The sequence below is a fragment of the Zalophus californianus genome, chromosome 3 (assembly GCF_009762305.2).
Source record: "Zalophus californianus isolate mZalCal1 chromosome 3, mZalCal1.pri.v2, whole genome shotgun sequence".
Taxonomy (NCBI): Eukaryota; Metazoa; Chordata; class Mammalia; order Carnivora; family Otariidae; genus Zalophus; species Zalophus californianus.
Window position 1 is genome coordinate 139,049,788 of NC_045597.1, and position 25,636 is coordinate 139,075,423.

The 25,636-nt window shown below is 52.7% G+C and overlaps 2 protein-coding genes across 2 annotated transcripts; both read left to right on the forward strand.

The window, feature by feature from the left end:
- Positions 1–1,937: 1,937 nt before the first annotated feature.
- On the forward strand, positions 1,938–6,336 carry HOXD4 (homeobox D4). The gene is made up of 2 exons (XM_027588967.1): positions 1,938–3,841; positions 4,438–6,336. Exons 1-2 carry the CDS (start codon positions 3,406–3,408, stop codon positions 4,773–4,775), a joined length of 774 nt encoding a protein of 257 aa, XP_027444768.1. The 5' UTR covers positions 1,938–3,405; the 3' UTR covers positions 4,776–6,336.
- On the forward strand, positions 4,767–25,570 carry HOXD3 (homeobox D3). The gene is made up of 4 exons (XM_027588959.2): positions 4,767–4,870; positions 19,464–19,571; positions 20,155–20,778; positions 22,635–25,570. Exons 3-4 carry the CDS (start codon positions 20,238–20,240, stop codon positions 23,390–23,392), a joined length of 1,299 nt encoding a protein of 432 aa, XP_027444760.1. The 5' UTR covers positions 4,767–4,870; positions 19,464–19,571; positions 20,155–20,237; the 3' UTR covers positions 23,393–25,570.
- The last annotated feature ends 66 nt before the right edge of the window (positions 25,571–25,636 follow it).

Sequence of the window (25,636 nt, forward strand, 5' to 3'; positions counted from 1 at the left end):
CCCCCGCCCCCAGCCCCAGAGGTTTGGGCTCTGGGCTGGGGACAAGGGCTGAGCAAGGCGGGAGGGATACGACCCTGCTGGTTCACCTCTGCTCCTCTGGAACTGCAGTTCGAGAATTTTCGCGCCAGAGCCGCTAGTGTTGCAGGCAAACGTCGTGGTGGTGGTGGTGGTGGTGGTGGTGGTAGGGCTGCGGTGGGGGGCAGAGATTTTTGGGGACCTGGGCTCAGAAGTTTGGATCTTTCTGAGTTGCCTGTGCCGCGGAAGACAGGTACATTTCTGAGGCGGCCTGTGAAATCTCCAGGAAGAGTATCTCATTAAGGTGATGGTAGTGGCCGAAGAATTAAGGAAGAAACAGTGACGCCTCCCTCACTGCAAAATGGAGATTATTTTAATGGGGATGGAATGTAGGAGGGCGATAGAAGCCAGGCACGCTTGCTCTCTGGTGAGACACCCTTACTCCAGGGTGGAAGACCCTGCTAGGGCTTGGCTCTAGGCCAGGTTTCTCTGCCCTCCCAGGGTGGGCAGCCTGGTTGACTTCCTGGGGGCTGTGTTCCTCCCCAGAAGTGGAGATTCTGCCCAGTTCATAGTTCCCCTCTATTAATCAGGCTGGCCCAAATGAAACCAGCTCTGGGCTCCAGGCTGGAAAATCTGGTGTCCCCAGGACACCCTGGTTTTGCCCCCTTCCTGCCACTGCCCCTGCTCTGGGTGCTTATCTCTGCCAGTGCTCCTCGCTTGCAAACCCACATTCGGCACCCTGTAGCTGAACACAGCACAAAAAGCCCGAGAGATCAAAAGCATTTGTATGGGCAGTTGAGCGGGAGGTGAATATTTAACGCTTTTGTTCATCAATAACTCGTTGGCTTTGACCTGTCTGAACAAGTGGAGCAGTAAGGTGAAATGCAGGTCACAGCGTCTAACAAATATGAAAATGTGTACCCTCACCCGGGTCCCCACCCAGCCCAGCAGCCTCCCCCAATTTGTGTGGGTAAAGCCTAGGCCCAGTGTCCCCAGGCAGGTGGGTGTGTGGGAGCGCTGGGCATTAGGGGAAGTTGAGGGGGAACCCCCCCCCTTGAACAAGGGAATTTGGTGTGGGGCAGCCTCAGACTCTCCTTAGATTTGACACCCAGGAAATACCTACAAAATAGAGAAGCCCTGGAACCAAAGGATGGAGGGGTTGGGGTGGGGAGTGTCCAAAGTGCAGAGTAGAAGCAGGGAGCCAATTTTGCCAGGCTGGGGGACAGAGGAGAGTGTCCCTGCTCTACCCCACCAGATCCAGGATAAGGCTGAAACTAATTTTTGAATGATAAGGGAGAAAATCAAAACAATCAAAAAAAAATTTTAACACCTCTGGCCTATGGTCAGAGATCCAAAAGCCCCTCTTGAGCCCGGGCATCCTTCTGTCCCTGAAGCCCATCCGGGCCCTGAGTGTGTCTGTGTTCTTCGTGCCCCAAACCGGGGGTTGAGCCCTAGACGGCGCTGAGGCGCTGGGGCGGGTGCAATTCCTGAACTTTTGTACTCTTGTGTGCTGCTGTCGGCAAAGCAGAAATAATGAAACTTTGTGATATGTTTGTAAATGATTTCGAATGACCCCTCGCCCTGCCCTTCACCATTAGCGCGCCGACCCCAGCCCAGGGCAGCTCCGTGCCTGCAAGCAGTGCCTGCCGCGGGGTCTGCAGCAGCGGGACAGAGCGGCCAGCCCGACACAGGGCCCAGGAAGGTAAATGTGAGACTTCTGGGAGAATGAGCTTTGTCAGCCAACCTGGCTTGCCCCCGCACTGGGGAATAAAGAATGGGTGGAGGATATTCCCCTCTTGCGTCGTTTCTTCTGCCACTGAGGGCGTTTGCACCTTTCAGGAAAATACCACTTGATAAGGGGGGGGTTATCTGGATCTGGAGGGGGGGTAATAAAGCCGCCATTTCCGGGATGGATTATTTTTTTCTTCTTTTCTTGTCTTTCTTTCTTAAGAAGACTGTCCCTTCTTCTTGGCTGCTCAGTCATGCCAGCCCTGGTACAAGGATGGGGAACTCGTTGCTGCAGATTTTCACCAAGCTCTCCAAGCTACCTGAACCCTCTCTGAAAGTTCGAGGAGCTGCGTCGGGCTGGTGATGGCTCCGAGGAAGAGGCCGGGGCTGCCAGCGGTCTGGGTACCCACTCTGGGTGGAACCTGGAGCTAGTAACGTTGTCTATATATACCCTGTAGAACCGAATTTGTGTGGTAGCCACATAGTCACAGATTCGATTCTAGGGGAATATATGGTCGATGCAAAAACTTCACGTTTCTCCGAAATAGCCATAGTCGGAAGCAGAGGCCAGAGGCAGCCGGGTGCCGGTCAGTTTTCTTTCTGTTTTATTACCTTAGACTCCAGGAGGATGGACTGAGCCTGATGCCATAGTGGAGTCTTTGCCTCGAGAAGCCCCGCAGAGGCTCCCGTGTAAACTCTTAATTGGTTGCATGAATGTGAGGCCAAAGGGCTAGCTTTTGGGGGACTGGGGAGCAGGGTGGAACGCCCCCAAACCCCAATTCTGCCCTGAAGGAGTATGAGGTGAGGTCAGAGGGTGCCCAGTGAGGGGGCTCACTGCTCATTGATCGCCATGTGGGAAGAAGGCCATTTAGGACGAAGGAGTGCAGGGTCCTTTGGAGCCCATCTGGGTGACGTGGGGGTGCCATCACCACCTTCCAGGCCCACCCTTCACCTGCATGAGCTGGGGGTGGGGAGGCGGGTAACAGTCTTGCCATACCTGCAAGACCGGCTTGGGCTAGCAACACTCCAGCCTGGGCACTCACAGAAAGCTTGGCAGTTACTCATTGCCTGATTTGATTCAGGCCAGCCAGATTGTTGTAACTTTTGGGTGACCCTGACGAAGACAAAGCCAGGACTCGGCCTTTGTATGGCAGAGTCCCCGCTCCCGCGGGCGGGAGCCTTGCCTGCCTGGGGTACTCCACCTAACTCAGAGGCTGCCTCACCCACCCGCCTGGTGGTATTCTGCAGCCTGACAGATTTGGGGTTTCATTCCCCCCAATTGAACTGTGCCCATTTTGGGGGGCTGTTTTCAGGTGGGGGTGCGTGGAGAGGGCCCTCGAGGTTAACAAAGTCGGTGGCAGACAAAAGCTGGGATTACCTGCCAGGAATGAGGGTGCTGGGGATTAGAGAACTACATTAACATCTGGTGGGGGCCTTCAAATGTGCCATGGCGAGTCACTTGATTACACGTATGTTATTTAGTTAAATTTGTGAAAATTATGAGATGCTCACCAACCCGGTGATAAACTCGCTCCCTCGCTATTGGCTGGCCTGGTCACATGGCCGCCAACTTTATTCAGTTGACAGCAAGTAGGAGGGCCCTATGGAAGGAGAAAAAAAGACAACACGAGAAAAATTAGTATTTTCTACCTTCTGAAATTAATGGCCATGAGTTCGTATATGGTGAACTCCAAGTATGTGGACCCCAAGTTCCCTCCGTGCGAGGAATATTTGCAGGGCGGCTACCTAGGCGAGCAGGGCGCCGACTACTACGGCGGTGGCGTGCAGGGTGCAGACTTCCAGCCCCCGGGGCTCTACCCACGGCCCGATTTCGGTGAGCAGACCTTCGGAGGCGGTGGCCCTGGGCCCGGCTCCGCGCTGCCCACTCGGGGTCACGGGCAAGAAGCCAGTGGCCCCGGCGGCCACTACGGAGCCCCAGGAGAGCCGTGCCCCGCGCCCCCCGCGCCCCCGCCCGCGCCTCTGCCCAGCGCCCGGGCCTGCAGCCAGCCGGGCGGCCCCAAGCAGCCGCCCCCCGGGACGGCACTCAAGCAGCCCGCTGTGGTCTACCCGTGGATGAAGAAGGTGCACGTGAATTCCGGTAAGGCACAGCCCAGCGACCTCTCAGTCCCCACCCCAGCCTGGAGGCCTGGGCCCCTGGGAGGGGGTGCGAGTGGGTGGGGGCGTGTGGGGCTTCAATGGGCGCCGCAATTACTCTCTCCATAAATTTTTATAGCTGAGGGAGCAGGCCGGGACCATGTGGCTGGCTGCTTGGCTGTGGGCGAAAAAGGGGGTGGAGATGGGGGTGGGGTGGGGGAGGACTCCATTTTCAGAGCGGAGGGAACCTGGTAGAGGAGAGGGGGATTTCTAAATGCTTGGGAATTCTGGAGCTGGCGGCCGGGCCGGGGAGATGGGAGCACATTTGGGGATCCCCGCCCGGGAGCCTGGGGGAGTTGCTGGGTGTGAGGGTGGGTGGGAGTGAGCGTGTGTGTGTGTGTGTGTGTGTGTGTGTGCGCGCGTGTGTGCGTGCGCGGGGCAGGGGGGACGGGAGGGCGGGAGGGAGGAAGGGAGCCGGCTGGGGAGTGTGCGGGGAGGGCCGCGGGGCCTCGGGGCGCGCCAGGAAGTGAGCGGCAGTGGCGAGGGGCCTAACGAGTGGCTGGGAGCTGACCTGACCGTGCTGTCTGTTCTGTCTCGCAGTGAACCCCAACTACACTGGCGGGGAGCCCAAGCGATCCCGGACGGCCTACACCCGGCAGCAAGTCCTAGAACTGGAAAAGGAATTTCATTTTAACAGGTATCTGACGCGGCGCCGTCGGATTGAAATTGCTCACACCCTGTGTCTGTCCGAGCGCCAGATCAAGATCTGGTTCCAGAACCGGAGGATGAAGTGGAAAAAAGACCACAAGCTGCCCAACACCAAAGGCAGGTCCTCGTCGTCCTCCTCTTCCTCCTCCTCCTGCTCCTCCTCAGCTGCTCCCGGCCAACATTTGCAGCCGCTGGCCAAGGACCACCACACGGACCTGACCACCTTATAGACGTGGGGACCCCGGGCCCGTTCCTCCCTGCGCTCCCGGCTGAGCCGAAGCTGCGGGGGCAGGCCGGGCTTGCTGTCACCTCCCCGGGCTCTAAGGTACTGTGGGGTGGACCTGGGACACGCAGGCCGCCCTCGGACTAGGTTAGCATCCTGCCCGAGGGCAGCCCCCTCCCTGGAGCGGGATGGGGGTGGCAGGGGGGGTGGGATTCTCTGAGTACATTCTCATATGGCAGGAGCTACTGAGAACATAAACCTTGGCGAGTTATTAAACTTATGAAAACCTCTGCTGTTGGATTTTGAATTTGCAAATGAAGGTTGGATACTTTATCCCAGCGTGAATTTGAACCTCCTCCCCCACCCCACCCCTCCAGGGATCTTTGTGGTTTAATAATGTGGGGGAGTTGAGGCAGAAGGTTGGCCACCCCTGTGCTAGGTGCTTTCAGTGGAAACAGGAGAGCTGGGCCAGGATTTCTGAACTTTCTGGGTTATCTGTATAATTTCCAGTGTGAGAAAAAGTATTTTGCTCCCAGTGGCCCCATGCCCAAAGAAATGAGTCTAAGAAGAAAGTGGAAACGGGTTATTTTATGTTTAGATTATATTTGCTTAAGTATTTATTTGTTGGGGGATGGGCAACAGAAATAACTGACATCTTAATGCCAAAAATCTTGAGAGGGTGAAAGGGGCTGAGTTTCAGGGAGGAGAATCAGAGATGCGTGGACTAACTTCTGGCTCTAACCGGCATTTTGAACTCCACCCCCCTCCCCACTCCCCGGAAATGTGTGTAGGGGGCCCTTAACCCTTTTAGAAGGAAGCAAAGGGTCCACTCAGAGTTGAGTTCTTGAAAATATATTTCCATATGTGCTTTTTTCAGCACTGTGCTTACAACTAGTTCTGGGTGATTAAAGAAAAGGGAAAAGAAAGAAACAAATGGTCCAACATTTTTCCTTCTGGGGAAAGAAAACAAAACCTCTATGTTCTGGGTCATGAGATAATGACTGAATTTTCTGTTCCAACTGGATTCCAAATGCTGGATTTCAAATAACCCATAGAGCAGTTTTCTTATAGGAATTGGTGTACGGCCTATATGGGAGAGGGGGTGTGTAGTGGGGAGAAAGTGGGAAAGTAGGGGAATCTTGCTTTAAAAAAGAGAAAGAGAACTAATTGAATCTAGAAGTCCACAAAACTTGGTCTTAGGGGTTCTTTTTTTTGCTGAAGTTTTTATTTTTTAAACAGATGTAAGGAAGTTTTTCTCAAGACATGAATTAGAAGCAGAAATTGTAAAAGTATAAAAGTTTCAGGCCCTCTTCCTTGCCTTAAAGAATGGTGGTTTAAGAACAATCACTCTCAAACAACAAGAGTGATGTTCTTCAGTCATTTTTCTTATGCCTTGCCTGAGAAGCGTTCAAAGCTCATTTTTCTAAAATGCTGACCCTTAAGGATAAGGGGGGAAAGAGTCAAAGGTAATCGCCAGAGTTCATATACTCAAATGAAACAAGACTTTGGAAGTTTAAACCCCAAAGCCTCGGGCTCCAAAAAGAAACCCCTGGTTGTAGCTACGGAAAAATGACAAAAGGGGGTGGGGGGGAAAGGGATGAGCTTGAAAGAGAGATTCAGAACTGGAGCTATTTTTTTTTAGTGCTTCAGAACACTTTAGAAGGTGTGGAGGTAATTTTTTTAAATATATTTAGGTAAATATATTTAGGTGGAGGGAGAAAAAAAGAGTTTTTCTGCACGCATGTTCTTTGGTGTCTCCTGAGAGCTGAGAGCAGGTATTCACTGGAGTCCCTAGGCTGAAATTCCACTTCTCTAAAGTATCTTCCAAGCCTTGGTCTTTTGTATTAGACCCTGGGGACAGCTCTTTGTTCCTCCTTGGGGTGAGCCTGGCTCTCAGACTTGCACATGGCAATACTTGAATATCGCCACGTCGGGATATTAAAGATGGATATTCCTGCATTATTCGCATCATTGTTTCTATGACAAAAAGCAAAGAGTCCATACATAGTCAAGACGTCTTTTTTCTGACGCCCTCACGTTGAGAAGCTGAAAAGGTATTTTACTGAAGTTCGGCTAAATTACAGAATCAGGTTCATCCAGAGGACAAATTTTCTATTCGATTAGCTGTATTTCAGCTGGGAGGACTGACCTCTAAACCCTTAACCTTTTGGACTCTAACTACCCTTCTCTTCTTTTTTTTCCCCTCTAACATGGAGAGCAGTCTTTGGATGTAGCATTTGAAAAGAGCCGCTATGGTTAGGCAAGTTGGAAAGTTGCTAAGATTCTTTCCTAAGGCCCAAATCTGTGAATATATTGAACCTTCTCTTTGGGAGGGGGAAAAAGTATATATTTTCACAACACCCAATTACATATATATTATAGAGTATTATATAGATTTCCCCCTTCCCAGAAGTTCAGGTTATTCACCCCAGCTTCAGACCAAATGCCAAAACTGCATAGCTGCCTTCACCCATGCCCCAGAGGAAAGCCAAGAGGCATATTTTGATGAAGAAAACCCAAGCTCCTTCTCCAACGTAGCCTCACTACTTTGAAAAGTAACTTAATCAGAGAAACAACTTCTTTGTTTATAAGTCTCAGTTCTCCTCAGTTTCCAGGGATTGTCTTTTGAAATGTTAATGGAGCCTGGATGGCCCAGGGGGCAGCCCTCAACCCTGTGGTCCCAATTGGACCCTAGCGTCCATTTGGGCCCACAGGAGTGGGGCAGGGAAGAAGCAGTGCCTCCCCCCACCCCAACCACCACCACCAAAGGGCAGGGAAGGAAATGAGTTTCCATCTGGGAACGTACTCTGGAGAGACCTAGATGTGGAAAGGAGCAGTGCCCATTTGCTTTTATTTGTTTCCAGTTTGTTCCCCCAAATATGAGCCAGAAGTGTTTGTTTTGGTGTTGTTGTTGTTGTTTTTAAAGCTGTGTTGGGGTCGTGACTGGGGAGGAGTGAAGTGTTTACTGAGGACATTGCTCCTCAGACTCCCATCTCACTTTGTCCATTGCAGCCTTTTGTTGGGAGATGACATTGTCAGTCAGCCCCATGGTGTCTGTTCACACAAGATGCTTTTTTAATAGAATTGACCAATGTTCTGCTGCCACTGATTAAAGTATTATTTATACTAATTGTTGCCTGTAGTTTTGATGTAATTCATTGATCTATATTTGAAATAATAAAAGGTGTAGCGAAATCTCCATCCTGTTTGGTGCCTCCACAGAAGCATTCTTCATTAAGTCTTCTAGAAGCTAACATTCAATATAAACCATTTATTTTATTATTTTCTGCATTGTGCCTGACATGTGAAGGTTAAACTGTGTAAGGGTTAGCAAATCTGTCATTGACCTGTCCCCCACACATACACGCTCCCAATTTGGCCACCATATTTTGTGAGCCTTGGGCAGCCTAAGCTTGGATGCTTAATGCTGCAGGGCATTATTTTTTGAAAGGAAAATAAGTAACTTCCTAGGCCAAAAGGAGGCTCCAGGTTGGCTCTCTGTGTGGCCCCGGTTAGCCCCAGACCCCTTCAGTCTCTCTTTGTTTTGTGGTGGGTGAGAGACTTCCCTGCAAGACCCCCCACCCCAACTCTGGAAGAGTGCTGGGTTCTGGGCCAAGCTGGGACTGGCCAGTCAGTGTCTACTAGGACCAGACCCCTCTGGCCTCCAATCTTGGACTCCTACTTTTCCTGTGCTATTCAGCCCCATTGGGGCCTCCAGCACCTGCCCCTCCTTCCCCTGGAGCCCCCTCTGCCCTCCAGACGACAATAAACACTCCCCACTATAAAAAGTGGCGTGCGCTATTTTTTTTTTCCGCGAGGGCTTTCTCTCGTCTTTGCCTCGCCTTGAAGAGTGGGCCAAGACAGGAGTCCCAAAATAGCTGGGGGGGGGCCTTGCTCGCGACAGGAAATGAGCAGAATGCATAAAATCAGACATGTGTCCTTAATATATGGAAGGGCTCGCCTCAGACGCGTGGACATGTGTATTTATAAGTGTGCAGACAGAAGTTTAAATATTCAGACACATTTTATGATTGTCCTCTGCCCGTCTTCTGGTTAATGGCTCCTCCTGTGCCCACCAATACATCAATACCGCTGTGTGTATTGAATCACCGGCAGGGACGAGGAGGAAGCGAGTCCATAGCCGAGCCCGCTTGAGTACAGTACAGTAAATCGGGACCCTCGGCAGACGGCGCTTCCCGCCCGCCCGCCATGTTGGGGAGCCCTCCCTGCCCCCCGCGCCTGGCTGGGCGGCCGGGGCTCGCCGGCAGCCGGGGGAGGGCCTTTCATAACCCGGAGAATTTTCAAAGTGCGAGGAAGATGATAAGAATAGATTTCTACAAGTCCCGACCACGTGATTGGCGAAATAATTAATTCAGCACGTCCCTTAAGAAACACGGAGTCGTCATTAATCTGCCACGCAAAGGGCTCTCTCCGACTTGGAAAGTGCAGGGATCCCAAGAATATCACCCGCCGAGGGGGGCCGCGCGGCGCCCCCAGCCCTCCACCCTCGGCCCCCAGTGGCGGGCGCGGGAGCGCGGCCAGCAGGTAAATATTTTGGCGACTTTTATTTCTTCGGATTTAAATCCTTAATGAACTTAGCTGTCAGGGCCGCTGACAAATAGTTCCCTTTGCTTCCTGATTTGGAACCGCGCGCCGGCGAGAAGTTGTTAGTGGCTTGGATGGTGACCTTTGGTTCAGCAAAGCTTTGCACTTATGAAAAATTACTGAGAGCGGCCGAGTGTGTGTATGTGAGCGCGAGAGGGGGTGTGTGTGAGCATGTGGGGGTGTGCGAGGGGCGAGGGGCGAGGGGGCGAGGGGGCGAGGGGGCGAGGGGGCGAGGGTGCGTGCGGGCGGCTCCGAAACAACAGGAGTTGTAAAAAACCCGCCCGGCTGGGGGACGCGCCTGGCGCACGCGGGCCGAGGTTGCCCGATCGCCTGTGTCTACCGGGAACAATGGTCGCTGTCACGGCATCTGCTGCCTATTCTTAAACTGGTGAGAAAAGGCCCCGGCCCTCTTTTCAAGCGAGGGTCGTAAATTTTTCTTTGCGTCATAATAGAAGGCTATAAAATCGAGTTGAAATTTTACCCCAGGCAGGTTTTAACCAACAGATAATGATTTCCGAGTTGCTTCTCCCACTCCCCTCCTTTCCCACCCAAGCTCTGCTGCTTCTGTCACCCCCGCAAGGAGTTTCTCCTTCTTTCCCCTTTATCTTTGTATTTTTAATTTGGGCGAAGATCTAAAATAAAGGCACGGGTTAGAAGTCCCTGCCGTTGGAGTGGGAGACCCTGGGGCGAAAGGAAGCCTGCGGCAGGGAAATGCGGGAGAGGCCAGGTCGAGGTGCAAAGGCTGTCTGTCCTGTCGCCTCCCATTCCAGGCTTTTTTCTCCCACCCTCCGCGGAGAGATCTGCGGTCCCACTAGCCACTCCGCTCCCACCCCACCCCACCCCACCCCCAGCTTGCCGGGGGATCTGGGTTGGGGCAGCAGCCGGCATTCTCCTCCTCCAGCTCGCAACTCAGGGCCAGGGCCGGGGAGGAGAGCCTCTTTATTCGCCTCCTTCCCTCCCGTTGGCTTTGAGGATGATTTCCGCTGGCTGGAGCGGGCTGTGTTTGGTAGTTGTTTTGGGATTGTGTGTATGTTTTGATTTCTTTTTTGGTGTGTGTATATTTCCCCGTCAGGACAGAGACAAAGTTTCCTCCGCTATAAATTATACATTCAAACAATAATACATTAATTCAATTATTCAAAGATGACAAATGTTTATGTGCTTTGCAAGTGACTCCACGCCGATTCCGGGCGCTTTCTCTGAGCTGCTTGCGTTTTTCTCAATGAGAATTGGCTCCCCTCCCACCCCAACCCCACCCACCCCAACCCACCTGAACATCCCCTAGTAGGCCCAGAGAGGAACCCACAAAAGCCTCCCCAGCCCCGCTGGCAGCCCGGCAGCCAACAGCCTCCCAGGTCCTGGGCTTGGCGGGCACCGGCCCGGGCTATTTTATCAGTGTGACAATTGCCCGGGTTGATGTGATAAATCATCGTAAGTAATTCCTGAAAGGGTGCGAGGCTGTTGGGGGCCGGGCGGGGACTGTAAATCTTTCCGGTTTATTGCTCTATGAACATATGCTCCGATTGAAGAAGGCTTAGATCCTTTCCTGGAGACAAATTCCCGCAAATCGGCCCCCCTCTTTGGCAGGAGATTAACACTTGCTGCGGCACGTTGCTTGGCCCTTGGCGGGAGGCTAGGGGGCGGGATCCTCCGGGTGGGGGTGAACTGGGGGCACCTACGGTCCGGCCTCAGGAGGCGTCCCGAGTGGGCCTCTAGCCAGGCCCGGCCAGGTGAACAAAAGGAGGAGCTCCCTGACAGGTCTGGGGGCTCGAGCCTGGGACCTGTCCTCGGGGACTTCCTGTGCCTCCGAAGGGGGGGGTGAGGAGGACTTTACCCCCTTCTCCCCAGCTCTTCTGGGGCTGCCAAGCACATTCACATTCGCCTTCGCCTGTCGGAGACCTTGCAAGCGGCGACAGGGCAACTGCTCCGTGCCCGATGCTGTTGAGAAGCAGAACTGGCCATGAAAACGAGACTTCGGGGTTGGGGTGGAGATTCCCGCATGGTGCGGGATTCCGGGGTGCAGGGCGGGCCGGGAGAGGGCCATGTGGCTCTTGGCAGGGTAGGACCTGGAGGCTGGCCGCTCACCCTGGCCGGGAGCTTAACTTTTTCTCACACGCAGAATTGTTGGCGTAAATTCCGCCCGACCGCTCGGAGAGTGCTGGGTACAGGTCCCGATGTAGTATTTCTAAACAGAGCCTCCCTTGACTCCCAGATAAGCCCGACTTGGACTGATTTCGCAGGCTCCTCGCCTTCTTGGAGGCGCCGCAGGAAGCGGGAAGCCGCGGCCTGGCAGTCTCCGGGGCATGCGGATCCCGTGGGCCGGGCCCAAGGTTCGGAGGCGCATAGGTCCCGGCAAACAGCGGCTCGGCGCCTCGGCGGCTCCAGATCGCGCCCAACCCGAGTGGAGTGCGCAAGGCGCAGAGAAGGGAGGCCGCTACCGGTCTGGCCTGCTGCTTATGCGCCTTTCCCGGCTCTCGGGAGTGGGGACTCCTCCGCTGTGTCTGCTGAACGAGCAGTGGTGAGGGTGGGGGGTGGGAGTGGGGGTGGGGTTTCCCCGGGGTGACCGGCGGGGTCTGGGAGCTGGAGTCACCCACCTTAGGGCCGGAGCCTGCGCTGTGCCACAACTAATTGCCTCGTCCGGGGAGGGGGAGAGAAGCGCGTCCGCCTAGGCGGAGCCTTGCCTGGGTGCGTGCGGATGCGAGGTATCGGGCTCGGCCTGCCGGGGAGCTAAGGGAACCTTGGGCCTCTGATGCTCCACAGCCGCATCCGGAGAGGCCTCTGAGAGGCAGCCTCTAAAATTTCCAATCCTCGGGCCAGTCCGGTGGAAAGCTGGGCCAGGGTCAGAGGTCGTGGGGGGAGAGACTCTCTGCGCCCCCATCCCACTGCCGGCGGCCAGGCTGGGGCTGGGTTGGTCCCGAGCTGCGAGATGGGGGCTTTCTTTCGGCTCCTTGCCCACCCGTGTCTGCTCCGGGGAATGGGCCCAGAGCCCACGCTTCCTGCCCCTCCTCCAAGCCCCCAGGCCTGGCTGCGCTCCGGGGCTGGATGGCGTGAAAGTTTCAGCCTCAATCAGTACAATCTTCCCTCGGGGTCACGTGAACAAATATGCTCGCATTTGAAGGCAGCGTCTGTATTTCCCGACTATGAGGGGGTTTCCGGGGCTCTCTCCAAATCTAGAAAGGGCCACATTCCGAAAGCAAAACAAACCCCGAGCTCTGGGGGGTCTGGGAGGGCTGGGCAGGAACCCAGGAGTGGGTGGGGGCGCGGGTGGCCGCCGCTCTGGGCCTGGGAGCGAACAGGCGGGCGGGTGGACCGACGGGCGCGCAGCGCGGGCGAAGCCAGCTCGGGACTACGAACTCGTTCCTCCTGCGTTTATTGGTAGTTGAACCTCAGCCTGGTTCCGTTCTACCGGGAATTCCGTGTGCTCGGGTATATGGCCGCGTCTGCGAGCGCGCAAGACCAGGGTTGGGACAGTGTTGTCTGCAGACAAAGGGGGAAGGCTAGCTCTGCCCCCCACTGGCGCCCACTCTGAGGCCGAGGACACCAGGTTTATGATAAATTGGGATCCAGGTAAGCAATTGCATGACAAAATGGAAATCTTTGGGCACCGAGCTGCTTGCTGCCCTGAATGGGATACTAAATATGATTTATTTTGTGTAATTTGTGATCTTGATTATTGCCAATTGGTGAGGCAGTCCGCGTATACCTAGATACACTTCTACATATACATCGAGGACGGTGATTAATCGTAAGGAGGTGCGCTTTGTGGGGATGCTCCCCGCCTACCCAAAGGTTAGGAGGACACACTACCTTGCCAGGGTTGGGGGCTGCTGGCTGATGGCATGGTTGGAGAGGGAGGAAGTGGTAGTTTGAGTAGAGGGTCGATGAGGGGGTCGGGGGCTGGAGGAGGTATTTTGGGGGTATATGTGCAGTTATGAGAATGGGCTGGAAAATGAAATGAATAAAAAGAAACTTTTTTTACACTGTCACTGCCAAAGTAAGATGGAGCGTCATATTAATTCTGTGTCTTGGGCTGCCTGGCTGGGCACAGGCAGGTTGATTTATATGTATTTAAAATAAACTCTGTGACCAGCCAGCTCCCTGCATTGTTCTGGGAGCTAGCTCCACATACGCACGCCTTTATCTCTTGCTGCTGGCTTAATATTTTTTTTTCCTTTAGAGGTTAAAGTGCTACTCAAGCTTCTCCCCCAAATTCAAGAGAACCCCCAAACTACTCAGAAGAGTTTGAGAGGCTCCTCCACATGTCCCCTCACTAATCTGGGTTTTGGCTTCCATGGTGTCAGAGAAAAGATTTAGGGCTCCTGAGTTCTTCTCCCCAAAGAACCGAGGGTGAAAGCTAAATCATATTTTTGGCTTCTGCATCCCTTGCATCCTTTTGTTTACTGGATCCCATGGCTCCTGGCTGGAGGAGGACAGGACAATTCATCCTAGGCTTTTCCGGGGCCAAAGCCCAAGTACGCAGCTCCATAAGTCCAAGAGAGCAGCTCCAGGCTCATGGGAATGCCACACGGCCGGGCCAGACTGGGCCTCTGTGGGGAAGGGTCCCAGAAAGCAAAGAGCAGTCCCTTAGCCTAGGCTGGGACAGGCCCCAGCCAGAGAGGGACAGACTTCCAAGGGCATCGCCATCAAAGGAGAGCAGTAAAGTTGTTTTGTCAATCGCCTGCTCTTGGCTCCATCAGAACTTAAAGTCGCTGGACATTTTTCTTCTGCTGCTGCCTTGGAGCAGCGCGCCTGCCAACTTAGTCAGCTGAATCCAATTACTGCGAGCAGCATTTCATTTGGCCCCATGGAGCACTCACTTATAACTTCCCCGAAAATTTCAATAATCCGCACCAAGGCTCCCTATCCTAAAGACTTTTCCCGGGGATGCTGGTGGGGCTTGGGGTATAGGGCCGGTTCTGCCTTGGACCAGCTCTTCGTTGACAGCTCGCGGATAGGGCTCCCTCCTGCTCTCCCAGTTTCTGGCTGTGGAAAGGGTACTTGAGCTGATGGCCCAGAGCCAGCCGGGTTAAGCCTGCGATTCTGGGCAAGCAGGAGGCTGATGTTGGGCCTGTGCTGGACGGTGGGTGGGCTGAGCAGGGAACGTGGGAGAAGGCAGCGGGGACTCTGGGTGGCCCAACTTTGTCCCCCTTGGGGTCTTTTTCTTTTTCCCTTCCCAAGCCTCCTGCACCAGAGCACAGGGTGCACAGGGCATCCCAGAGTGCCCGGGAGCACACTTACCCTGTTCCTCCATGGCTGGGAAAACAAAATCTAGCTACAGGCGGCACGGGGTCGGCCCTGGTGGCCTCCCAATTTAGCTCTCTTCTCAGGGAAGATCCTACTTTTAAAGAACCCTCTTTAAAAAAATAATAATAAAACAGTCAAGCAGCAAAAGTTGATGTCTGTTCCCGTGAATGTATCATATAAAGTGGCTTCGGGGCTCGCCAGTCAGGTCTGAGGACCGGGGTACAGCGCGCCCCCACTGCGCAGCCCTCGGGGCGGCCCCGGCAGCCTGGGCCCCCTGGGCCTGAGGCTGGCTGGGAAGCCGAAGGCCGGGCATGATATTAGGAGCCCTGCCAGGCCGGGATCTCTCCGAAGCGCTTCCGTTGGGTGTTCATTAAGGGGTGAGTTATTGCCGTGTGAGCCAAAGGTCACTTCAAAGGCTTATGGCTGCGTGCTCTGGTCTTTAGAAGGGACCGGAACGCTTTGTGTGGGGCTTTCTCCTGCGTGGTTTAGTGTTTGCAAACTACTGAGTCGACAAATTGCACAGGGCAGATGCAAGAGGGGGGATTGTGTCTCTCCTTTCGCCTGACCTTCATGGGCACCCGTTAGGCACCCACAGTGGTGGGCAGTTTGGTCTGTTTCTGGGTGAGGGTGGAAGGGATGTTTGTTTCCTGGATGGTTTGCAGCCTAAGCCCTACCCGGGAGTGGATGAGCAGCCCAGGCCGGGAGTGTGGTGGGTACCTACTGGAATAAAATAAATTCAGGGGAACCATTCAAGATACAATGTACAAACCAGGAAATAGAGCCCAGCTCCCTTTCCACTGGGGCTGAGTAGGACAGCCACTGACTAGGATCTACCCAGGCCTATCTACATATCCCTCCCCTTTTTTTCTGGTGCCCTCTGCTGTAGTCTTCCTCCCACCCCAATTCTGCAAGGTCTCTTTTGCTCCTAGGAGGGTGGGCTCAGCTTGGGGGATTAGGGCACCTGGAGCACTTAGGGCCTGGTTGAAGCGTTAGGAGAGAACTAATTCCCGTTGTGCCTTTGACCCACTTGGCCCACCCCCTGCCTGAGGGTTTGGCATTTTCCTCAGGTCGGAGCTCTTCCTTCCCCCATCCCGCCAAAGATTTTGTGTTAAAGTCCGCTCATTCCCTAGAAGCCAACCAAATCTCCTTTCTGCCAGGGAGAAGGCGCCTGGTATGACTGCGGGCAACATATACAATAGTCACATTGATTATGACACCCTTAAAAGGGGTAAAGCCTCTCAACATGTGTGCATAAGAAAGAACCGGCTGCCACTGAGAGTTTTCCATTTTGTTCCAGATCTGCCTCAACAGAATATCAAAAGGAACGCGAAGAACCTAAAAAGAGTTACCAACAAAATTTGAGAACACACACACACACACACACACACACACACACAATTGTGGTGAGTAGTGTGATTTAAAAAAAAATAATTTCCACTACATTTCCATCTGTCCTACAACTCAAGGTAGCCATCGCAGGATTCATACATCAAGACATAAAACAAAGGGCGGCTTTGAAGTGGATCACCTCAGTGTGAACTGCTGCCCGTTACATGATAACCGATCATCGGCCTTCAAATTTATGGCGCTTTAATGGGGTGAGCCCAGTGCCTTAAATGCAGGGTGTATTACCTATTGAGTTATCTGGGCTAAATAAGAATGATTTAGAAGGCGCGTCCAGGGCTTCCCATAGGGCAGAAGAGGCTCAGGCTGAGAGATGGAGAGAGCTCGGGCAGAAAGCTGTCCCAGCTCTGCTGCAAATATATCCCCACGGAGAACACCCGAAAAGGAGTGGTTTCGGAATCCCGAAGCAGCAAAGCCAACAGGGAGCAAGAATCGTTGCTATGTTCCAGCGAATTAACGGGGATGCCCACCAAGAGTCTTGTCCGCCAAAAAGAGATCTGTGGGCTTCTGAGGCCCTGGTTTAGGAAGAAAGGGGGAGAGAAGCCAAGGCCAAATGGAACCTTAGAAACATCTGAGAGCCACAGAAACAACCGGCAAACCATCGCCTCCCCCTTCTCTTTCAACTTGCCCCGGCTCTACCGGTCCATAATTTACTACGATTGCCGAGCAAGTCACAGCCCGGCGACTGCCGCCCCCTCCCTCCCCAAGCCCCTCGGTTTTTGCCCCGGCCCCGGCCCCGGCGGGCGCGTGGGCGAGCGAGCGCCGGGCCGGCCTCCGCGCATCCCCGCGAGCCTCCCGGCGTCCCCAGGCAGCGGCGGGCGGCAGGTCTTCGGCCCCCGGCGAGGCTGCGCGCGTGCGGTCCCGCGTCTGGCCGCCCGGCAGAGCTGCTCCGAGAGGCGGGCACTGGCCACTTTATATAATCCCCCTGCTCGCGGGGCGCGGGGCCTGGAAAAGTGCGGAGTAGGGAATTCCTTTGCTGCTCTTCCTCCTACGCGGAGCCTGTTTTCCACTTCTGAAAAGTGCCGGGCCTTGGGAAGTGTTTTTCTTTTCATTCCTTACTGAAGCGTTTACTGCCGCCGTGCTTGCAGTCATAAATTTTGTTACAAACCACAATGACAGGTGCATTGATATGCACCGTGAGAGCTCCAGCTGCTTAATAACCCCGTCCCCTGGCCGCTGTGAGCGCCTTTTATTTATTCGGTATCATATTAGGTATTGATCCCGGGCAGAATTAAGTGCAGTGAGCAAGTATCAGGGTTCAGCGGCTTCAGAGGCGCGGCGGGTGCGGCGGTCCAGCGCGGCCCAGGCGGCGGACGGTGGTCGCTTTGAGGCCGCCTTCCTTCTGGCTGGGGACCGTTCGGCCCCGCATTCCCAGCCTGCGGTTGGGCCTCCAAGCTGAGTTGGGCAACTTCCCGGGACCGCGAGAAAGGTCGAGCCAGACCCCGTTTAGCGCCCCTACCCTAGAAGGGGCCAGGGGTTGTGCCGGCGGGGTCTGGGGAGGCTGCCCCGGCCGGTGCCCCGGGGGGTTGAGGGGAGGAGGCATGAGAGAAAAGGGCAGCTGAGGACTTCGAATACCGCCCCTCCCCCTACACGGGCTAGTCTTCACCCCAAGGCATTTGGGTTCCAGAGCAAAAATGAGCAGAGATACCAAAGGGCGAAAAAAGAAAGCTTTAAAAAAAAAAGGGGGGGGGTGATCGAAAAGATGAGCCACTGAACAGTTGACCATTGTCCAAGTGATTTATGACCCATTCCTGCTTTTTAGGTTCAAGCAGAGTTCACAAGGAGTAGGGATTTCTGGAAAGAAATAACCTTTTTTTTTTAAACCAGTTTTGTAACAATATTCTCGGGTTCTGTTTTAGGAGAGTTGGTTTCTCTGGGGCATTATAATATGGATATGGGGGGAGGCTGCAAAGCCCTTTCTGGTGAGGAGAGGGCCACTGGCCTTGCTTCTGGGGCAGTAGACATTGGGGTGGTGGCTCATCATTGAGTGGGCCTTGAAATTCCTTAAGACAATGAAAACATGCAGGAGAACAAGCGCTGGGGTTTTTCATGAAGCTGCCAAGTATTTACACTTTTGAGACCCAGTACACCGAGCTTCTTCCAGGAATATGCCATAGGAACAAATATATATGTAAAGCCATCTGTTTCAAAGACGTGGTCAGTTCCTAAAGAAGCTATTTTAATGTGATTTGTCCACCTATTGAGATAAACTTGGTCAACCTGGGAGGTAAGGGGGGGTTACTTTGCTTCCACAGTTGTAAACGAAATGACAGAAGCAGCAGTGAGTTCTGGTGGTCTGAGAGTCAAATGTGACCATTTTGACATCCAGAGGGTCCACGGATTAAGACTGGAACCAGCATCCCAGAAAAGTCCAGAAACAACTAAACCCGGAATACCCAGTCCTTTGGCTTGGGAGCAAACACATAAATGTTAGTCACAGGATGAGGGTGTAACTTTCCATTTGATATTCAGGAACTTTAATAGTCAGAAGATGATATAGAAAATGAATGAAAAAGAAAGATTAAGACCAGCTTTGCTTAGGTAGATATATCTTAACTGCATACATTTAAGGACAATAATAGAAACAATTCCTAAAACACATCCTGGTATTCTATTATCCCATTGAAAAGGGCCTGTGTCTTATCAAGATAAATGCCAGATTCACTTATATTTTAAAACAAAATGGCCAACAGTACTACCAAACAAAGGCTAATATGAAGAATTTTAAAAATTGGGCTCTTTGGTGAAAGTGGAGGATAAATGAGGGAAGGGAGGAGTGGTTTTGATCCTAGTGGTCAAATCCATTAGGCCACATAAGTTGTCTAGACAATGTGGTCCATCATGATGACCATGATGGAAGCCCAGGGAGTTTTGAGGAAGGAAAGTTGCCTGAAAGAGGAGATCAAGAATTAAGACCAGGGAGCTGACCTATGAGTTTTCTTTATCAAGCAGACAAAAGTGGTTGAATGGTATTAGTTATACTTTAACTCCTTAGGAGCCTTTCAGGAGAAGGGGGTGGAGTGGGTGAGAAGGAAAACCCCCATCAAGAATCAGAGGACACAAAGGGATAGAATTTTTCTTAGTTTTTTTTTCTTCTTATTCTAATTCTGGGTCCATTCATCATGGCAGAAGAAGTTCTCTCATTGGTTGTGGAGTGGGTGGAGGTGGGGTGCCATGGATGATCCAGAGCAGAGGTCAATAATAATATATATTTACACAATAGATGCAGGGTAAAAATGATAAAGTTATAATATAAAGCATTCTATGTTCACCCATGCTCCATGCATTCAAATTCTAAATCTCTTCACCCTTTCTAGTATCCATTTAATAGTAGTGGAGGACAAAGTGAGGACTAGAAAAATGTAGTTGAAAGAGAAAAAAACATTTTCTAACCTGAAAATAAGTTTGGGAGTCTAAGTGTTCTTGGTTTTTTATCTCCTAGTACATTTCACAGTGCTGACCCACAGAGTTCACTGGGCACATTCTCACCCTGTCACTGGAAAGTGGACTACCGGGGTCTTCATGAAAGATGCTGTGATTTTGAAACCAGGTGGGGGAGATACTTTTTTTTTCTTCTTCTTTTTTTTGAGAGTTCTGGCTGTTCTGAGTGTGTTATAGAGCTTTCTTTTTTCATGAACACCCTGGGGTGTCCCAAAGATTGACTGATTGTTCCATCCACCTCACTCATTCAACAAGCATTTACTGCACTTAACTACAGGCAGGGCACTGGGCTGGGTGTTAGGAATATATAGAAGAATAAGACACAGTCCTTGCCTGCAAGGAGCTCAAAGCCCAGTGGGAGAATCAGCCATCAAAATGTATGAGGCCATAAGTGCTTTTCTATGCCATTTCAAAAGCTAAATTGACAGTCTTGAAGAAAGAAAATAGTGTCTGGGCGGGGAGGAAGCCCCTTCTATTGGATGGACACTTGAGCTCAAGAGAAGGAAAGGCTTTTCTTATGTTTATGAGAAATTTCTTCAGACTTTTCCAAGGGTTCAAATAAGTTGAACTTCATAAAATCTCAGCTCCTCCCCCTAGGAAGTGGGTGGGCAGCAAAGACCACGCTAGACCTTCTATATTGACTGTCTTGTCAGTTACAGTCCCTCTGGGGCTTTCACTTTTCTTCCCCACAGGTCACCTGGAGCCTGGGGCCACCCCAGCCCTCTCAGGGTTCAGCAGACCTCGGAGGTGGTGGTGAAAGAGACAGTGGTGGTCAATGTTATTTGAGCCGGGTCAGCAGGCCCTGGAACTTCCTGAGTGCACGATGCAGAAGGCTGCTTACTATGAAAACCCAGGACTCTTCGGAGGCTATGGCTACAGCAAAGCCACCGACACTTACGGCTATGGCACCCCCCATCAGCCTTACCCACCCCCCGCTGCTGCCAACTCCCTGGACACTGATTACCCGGGCTCTGCCTGTTCCATCCAGAGTTCGGCACCTCTGAGAGCCCCAGCCCACAAAGGAACTGAACTCAATGGCAGCTGTATGCGGCCGGGCACTGGGAACAGCCAGGGTGGGGGCGGTGGCAGCCAGCCTCCTGGCCTGAACTCAGAGAGGCAGCCACCACAGCCCCCTCCTCCACCACCAGCCTTGCCCCCATCCTCGCCCACCAATCCTGGAGGTGGAGTGCCTGCCAAGAAGGCCAAGGGTGGGCCCAATGCTTCTGGCTCCTCAGCCACCATCAGCAAGCAGATCTTCCCTTGGATGAAAGAGTCCCGACAGAACTCCAAGCAGAAGAACAGCTGTGCCACTGCAGGTAGCACTCTGAGGGGGCTCATCCTGCGCTAAGTCCCCCAGAATGACCCCAAGAAGCTAGCTCACCTAGGAAGCAAGAGACTCAGGGCGAGAAGTGCAGCTTTGGAGGCCATAGGTCTACACTTCTACTCATGCCGAAATGGCCTTTCTTTCCAGTGTCCCTGATTGAAGCCATACCCTTACAGGGACAGGGTGCTCCGTTCCAGGCTGCTGGTGCCATTGCTGGACAAGTCCCACAGTTATGAATAGATAGCCTTCTCTTATATTGACCTAATGTCTGCTTTCTTGGGCTGCTGGTCATAACTCAGCTCCTTCTTCCATCCGACAGCTCTCCAAAACTTGATTCTCCAAGCATGGGTTCTTATGTAGCCCATATCACACAAATCCCACTCCCTTAAATTAATAAAAACTAAAGTCTGTGGAGTGTTAACATGGTTCCATGTTAACAACCAGGCTAAATGCTTTACAAGCATTATCTAATTTAATTTTCCAAAGAACCCTTTGAGGTAGGTATATGATAACATCCCCATTTTACAGATAAGGAAACTGTTAGAGTTGCCCAAGATCACAAAGCCACAGAATGGCGCACTTGAATCCAACCAGAGCCTGCAAGACCTAGCCATGGACTCTACTTGGTCTACCCCAGCCCATTTCTCCCCATCCCAGCAAATCCACAATGGGGAGGGGCGTATCCTAGGGGAAGAGGATGTGCTCTGAAACAGGAACAGCCTTGGGTTTCTGTCCCTGAAAAGGGAGACCCTAGAGTTGAGATCTTCTGTGGATCCATTCAGGGTGTGTGGCAGAAGATGGGCAGGCCCAGGAGCTCTAAGGCCTGCCGCGTCTCGCTGCTCAGCCTGATTGGTTCCTAAAATTTCCTGGCCTTGTGTCCTTTGATGCAGTTTATCTTCAGGTAGACGAATTTGCTTCCAGGTCCAGGGCTAGTTTCAGGCCTTGGATGTAACTAGCTTTTATCAAGTCTCTGGTTTGCCTGTAACTCTCTGGGGCTTCGGTTCCTAGGGGGAAGTGCCTTCCAGCCTGTAAGCTTCTTCTGCCCCTCCTTCCCAGCTGCAAGCCCAGGCCCCTCCCTTCCCTGAGAAATCCATTTGTACAACCAGGGAGGGAGCGGACAAGCCGCCGAGAGGTGGCGGGGGTAGTGGAAACCAGTGTTGAGACTGCTGCTCTTAGCACGGAAATACTCAAAATGCACCCAGCCTGGGCTCAGAGACCCTGAAAGTCAGGGGCAGTATTTTTATGGTTTATTATTTCCCTGAGTTGGGGTGCAGAGCCCTTGGGTGCAAGCTGAGCTGGAGTGAGGTGCTAAGATCTCCACCCTCATTCTGTGCTTCCTGGGGTGCTTTGCCCAGGAGCCAGCCCCAGAGCAAGGCAGGGGAGGGGGGGTACAGGGGGTGTGCCTTCCGCCCCCATCCCCCAGCAGAGGCTGGGGAGAGTGTTCAAAAGAAGTCTGGCCCTCCTTGAATGGGGCCTGGGAGGGGGGGCTAGGCCTTACCAGCTGCTACTAGTCTCTCATTAAACTTCTCCACAGCCTTAGCCTTAGGGACAGGATGATGGACTAGGCTGGAGGGGAGGGGACGGCAGAGTGAATCGGACTTCAGAAGGCAGATTGGTGGTGGTGGTGGTGGGGGGGTGTTCAGGTGCAACTCCTAGGTAGGCCTGGGGCCTGTGAGGTCCCGCTAGGAGTCTCACCTCTCAGACGCCCCTCCCCCACTCCAGCCAGCATTAAGGTGGGGGGCGGGGGGGGGAGGAAGAGAAGGGAGCCAGGGAAGCACCCTGCTCCGGCCCTGGGTGCCCACCCACCCTCTCCCGCTCAGCATCTCCTCTGTCTCCCTTCCTGTCCAGGAGAGAGCTGCGAGGATAAGAGCCCGCCGGGCCCGGCGTCCAAGCGGGTGCGCACGGCATACACGAGCGCACAGCTGGTGGAGCTGGAGAAGGAATTCCACTTCAACCGCTACTTGTGCCGGCCGCGCCGCGTGGAGATGGCCAACCTGCTGAACCTCACCGAGCGCCAGATCAAGATCTGGTTCCAGAACCGGCGCATGAAGTACAAGAAGGACCAGAAGGCCAAGGGCATCCTGCACTCGCCGGCGGGTCAGTCCCCGGAGCGCAGCCCGCCGCTGGGCAGCGCCTCCAGCCACGTGGCCTACTCCGGCCAGCTGCCGCCCGTGCCCGGCCTGGCCTACGACGCGCCCTCGCCGCCCGCCTTCGCCAAATCTCAGCCCAACATGTACGGCCTGGCCGCCTACACGGCGCCGCTCAGCAGCTGCCTGCCACAGCAGAAGCGCTACGCGGCGCCCGAGTTCGAGCCCCACCCCATGGCAAGCAACGGCGGCGGCTTCGCCAGCGCCAACCTGCAGGGCAGCCCGGTGTACGTGGGTGGCAACTTCGTCGACTCCATGGCGCCTGCGTCCGGGCCCGTCTTCAACCTGGGCCACCTCTCGCACCCGTCTTCGGCCAGCGTGGACTACAGCTGCGCCGCGCAAATTCCCGGCAACCACCACCATGGACCGTGCGACCCTCATCCCACCTACACAGATCTCTCGGCCCACCACTCGTCTCAGGGACGCCTGCCCGAGGCCCCCAAACTGACGCATCTGTAGCGGCCGCCACCGGCCCGAACTCGCGGCGCAATTACCTCTTTTGCTTTGGTGGTTGGGGTGGCGGGCGGGGCCCGCGGGGCAGCTCGGTGACCCCCTCCCTCGCTCTGGCCCGGTCGCCGCCTCCTGGGTCTCGGGCCAACAGCGGCCGAGACGCAGGCGACCGGGCCTCCCCTCCAGGCGCGCCCTCCTTCGGGTGACTCGCCATAAATCAGCCGCAAGGATTCTCCTCTGTAACCCTGACAGTGCCATATACTGCGGACCGAGGGACGCTAATCTGGTAATGGTGTCCCGAAGGTAAGTCTGAGATCCATCGGCGGCGCGCTCTGCAAAGGGACCAGCTCCCGGACAGCCCCGGGGCCTGACCCGAGTCTAGCTTAGTTGCGGAGACCTTAATTTATATGCTCCTTCCCGTCCCGTAAGGATTGCAACGGACTCAACGATCTGTATTTATTATTTGAAGCGAGTCATTTCGTTTCCCTGATTATTTATCCTCGTCTTAATGTATTTATGTGTATATTTGTAGAATTCTCCAGCCAACCTTAGGAACGCGCTCCCAGGCCGCGGGGGCCATGTTTCACCTCTTTAGTCCCCCTTGGTCTGAACTAGTTGAGAGAGTAGTTTTGAACAGTTGTAACCGTGGCTGGTGTTTGTAGTTGATGTAAAGGATTAAGACCGCAAATTGTCCTTCATGGTTAGAGTCAGGCGGCCCCGTGGCGTGGCACGACACCCGTTACTCATTTCTCAACAGCCGCAGCCCTCACCACTCGACACAGTTTATTGATTTCAAATTGTCTGGTACTATTTGAACAAATATTTAGAATAAAAAAATTTCTCAGTCCGAAGTGTATCTGTGTTAATCACGCACACTTGGAAGTAGATCACTCTGCCTTTTTATCTTTCGCACAATCCCAATAGAAGGCCCCCAGATAGGCTCTTTGATATATATATATATTTTTTTTTCATTTATTTGGAATGTGGTACACGAATTGGTTCTGGGGATACTTGATTACATTGCAGCATTGATCTTAGGGGGTAAAATCTGAGGATGTAAGCCTAGAAATGTCCTGGATGGGACAACTTGGGTAGGGCTTTGTGCTGTGCCTGCTGTGCTGTTTCCACCACCCTCTTTTTAGACACAAATCGACTTTTTTAGATTGCATTTACATTGGGGAGGCCAGCGCTCGCTTTTCTGCGCTAATAAAAAACAAACTTTAAGAGAAAACTGACAATCAAAGAAGAGACACAAGTTGTAAGAAGAACTGAGCTATGAAAAAGCTAAGGTGCACAAAAAGAAACGATCATTTGGGGATATGCACCTAAGCTTTTTCTCTAGGAAATGCTGTCAGGACTTTTTCCTTTACAATGGTTGGTGGTTCATTTCTAAAGTAAACAAACGTTCCCCCACGATGTAAAGTAATAAAAGTTTCATTAATGGAACATAACAAGTATAAACACCTTGTTTATTCCTGTCTCTTTGTACAAAACGGGCAAAAACGTCTTCAAGGATTTATATCCATTTTGTAAATATTAGCGTGGCTTTAGCTAGGGGTGGACAACGTCCACCCACTTCTCTATAAGGAGACACTTGGAAAGCGCCTTCAGATAAGGTTCAATTCTTTTGTATTTCAGCAAAGTCGGCCCACGCATCTCTATTTGGTTTGACAAATAATGCAACTCCTACTACATCCCCCGTGACACGAGGTGAAATTCCCATTGTGTGGAAATAATTTAACTTCTAATCTTCTGGTGGAACAACAATCGTTTCTATTTGGATGTTTGTGTTTCGCTAAATAATGATGGCTCAAATAATATTTAGTTTCCTTGTTCCTTTGTGCTGTTTTTAAAATGGCATGTTAGATTGGGGGTGGGAGGGGACTATCCTTTTGCTAAATTTCACTTTATCTGAGCAGGTTTAGAGTATACATGTTGTAGAAGTGTATCGACAGAATAAATGACTTCAACTGAAGGGATATTTTACCCACTTTCAAGGTTTAAAATTGTTTTCTATGAAATTTGCATCCATAGGCAGAATTTCTAATTGTCTTGTAAGAAATTATTTTTTAAGCTTAATTAGGGAAGTCAAAGAAGAGCTTGCTGCCTTGCAGGGATTACAGCAACCTTTCTTAACTGGCTAAATATTAAATAGATGAATTATCAGGCTGTTTAGATTCAGCCCGGTTTTCCCTCATCTCCTCTTCCTACCATAAATAATAATAAAAATACATAATGCATTATGGCTCCAGG